The sequence below is a fragment of the Portunus trituberculatus genome, chromosome 40 (genome assembly GCF_017591435.1).
Source record: "Portunus trituberculatus isolate SZX2019 chromosome 40, ASM1759143v1, whole genome shotgun sequence".
NCBI lineage: Eukaryota > Metazoa > Arthropoda > Malacostraca > Decapoda > Portunidae > Portunus > Portunus trituberculatus.
In genome coordinates, this window is record NC_059294.1 from 22,984,472 (window position 1) to 22,986,971 (window position 2,500).

Genomic DNA, 2,500 nt, shown 5'->3' on the forward strand with positions numbered 1-2,500 from the left:
CCAAGGGAAGAATGAACATTTCGGGACATCTTAGAGCTTTTTATAGGGAAAACACGTGCTGTGCGCTGGTCTTTGTCGCTCCTCTGGGACAACATTTGACGGAAGGAAGAAGGAAGCCTCAAATCGATTTCAGAAGATTCTTTATGATCTGCAGCCTCTGGGAGGCGGAAGCTACTCGACTGCTGCCTCGAGAGCAGGGCCACATCAGCTCCTTTTCGATTCCTTGTCATGGCCGCTGCTGGTGCTGCTAAATTAACATGTCCTGAGGCTTCCCAGAGCGCCAGGATTGCACGTCGTTGACTCATCCTTTGCCCAGGAACATCTCGCTTTCCTCTGAGCCAGTGGTGACGCCTTCTTGACCTGAGAAGCAGCTTTATTCTACTTGAGGGTAACTGTGTAGTGAACGTCTTTCCCCTGCGGGAAAATCCTGCTGGGTCTGCGAGGGACGAATGGCGGAGTTTTGCAGTGTGTCTCGGCCAAGAGAGAACATCCGCGGCGTCCACTTCTTTAGTCTGCGTTGCCTGAGTTACTGAATTGTTGGGACGCGTCGTTGGAGCTGCGATATCGCGTGTCCCGGCTGTATGTTCCGATTGTGTGCTGACACTTACACCACCTTCTGTTCTTGTCAGTACGGGTGGTTTCTTTTTATCCTCGTTCTTTTCAACACTGTTTATGTCCCGCACAAGCACCTTCTTCCTTCTCCTTCTCCTCTTCTTCCTCCATCTCCTTCTTCCCGTCACTATAACGTCGTCATGATCTAAATGACACGTAACAACTGTCCGTCGGTTTTCTTCTTTCAGTTCGCGAACTCGATGGTTCTGTTCCCCTTGGTCTGGCAGCAAAGACTTCCCTCTGTTTCCGCCGCCGCCTTGAGCCATCCCTGCATTCCTTCCTTTCGAAGCGTTAATGGTGGTAGTAACAGTATTCGCAATTGTCGCGGTGGCAGTGGGGACAACACATTCATGTCTGGACTCATCGCGAGCAGGAAAGATACGGCGATTGGTGCATCCGGTTTTGCTGTTGATGCTGCTGTTAGGCGATGCTGAGGGCTTCACTGCTGCACGTGGGAACCTCCTGGGACGTATGTAAGCAGCTGAGGGAGTCCTTTGACCATCCCTCACCGCCACTCTCACCTGCCACAACCCTCGGCCGAAGGGAGGGTCGCGGTCCAGCGCCTGAAAGCAAAAGCGGCACAATTAAGGCTGACACGAGGACCATTAATACCAATTTCCTCTCTAAGTCGCCAGACACCCTTATTCATTTCCATTTGTATCGTGCTAAGGGAGTGATCTCAGGGTTACGACAGGGACGCGACCAGCCAGCGGAAGAGAAACAAGGGGAAGAACACAGAGAAGAAAGGAAGACAGAAAAAGAAGACCAAGAGATGTATTCCTTCTTACCTGGCAGAGAAGGATAAATGGTGCTCTTACAAAAAAGAGCAATGATTCTTCTGGAAGATCTAATATATGTATACTATGCACTTCTGACGAAATGTTCATGTATAGTAGTATTATTAGTGGTAATGCTACTACTACTCCTACAATAATGGCAATAATACGACTCAATAATTCTAATACATACATATATACTCGCAAAGCCTGTATATACAAGAAAATCACCTTGTATATAACACTAAACAAAGAGACTTTATCAAGATCTGTCGTTACTGTTGCAACACGTCCCGAGGGAAACATTTGCAGACAAGCGTGTGTGAGGCAACCCTGGTACAAATAGCATGTCACATACTCTCCCCTTTTTCCATAGCGACAGTTTCCCTTTGTATCTCAGTAAGTGTTAGTGGTCCCCTCTCCTCTAAAGATCGTTACTCAAACAATGTACCAGCACTTATCATAATTCAAGAAGGTTCTTATGGTTATTATAACTATTGCTCCTCTCGACTTTTAAACCGCAAGTCCTTCTCTTCCCTCTTTTACTAATGGAGAATTAACGGGTAGTGCACAGACTGCGTACGTATTTTTATCATTATTTTGTCTATTACGGGAATCTGAGAGCTTACCAGTGTCTTTATTTCCTTATCCCCTTCACTCGTAATCTCTGGAACACTTTTGCCTTATTCTGTTCTTTTACCTTTTTGTATTATGAATTGCTGCTTTATGGCGAGCAACAAAAGACTGGCGAATTGTTATTTTGTTGTCTTTCTTTGAGGAATGTCAATTAAGCTGCATTTTCTTATATATATGACTTTGTAACCTTAATTATTAACGCAGTGAAAAAAAAAATAGTAAGAGAGAGAGAGAGAGAGAGAGAGAGAGAGAGAGAGAGAGAGAGAGAGAGAGAGAGAGAGAGAGAGAGAGAGAGAGAGAGAGAGAGAGAGAGAGAGAGAGAGAGAGAGAGAGAGAGAGAGAGAGAGAGAGAGAGAGAGGAAACGCACATACTCATACGAGAACTTAGTATGCTGATTAGAAGTAACAATCTTCGGAGCTTTTTTCTTTGTATATAGTATCCACGACATTTACTGACATATAGACACAGACTAGAG

The 2,500-nt window shown here is 45.4% G+C and overlaps 1 protein-coding gene across 3 annotated transcripts in view; it reads right to left on the minus strand.

Moving 5' to 3' along the window:
• Window positions 1–2,500, minus strand: part of LOC123515909 (neural-cadherin-like) — a 163,760-nt gene that overhangs the window by 48,970 nt on the left and 112,290 nt on the right. For all 3 annotated transcript variants that reach the window (XM_045274806.1, XM_045274803.1, XM_045274804.1), the window contains exon 6: window positions 1–1,175. This exon is cut by the window's left edge and continues 335 nt beyond it. In XM_045274806.1, coding sequence (XP_045130741.1) covers window positions 1–1,175 — 1,175 coding nt within the window. The remainder of the gene's footprint in view (window positions 1,176–2,500) is intronic.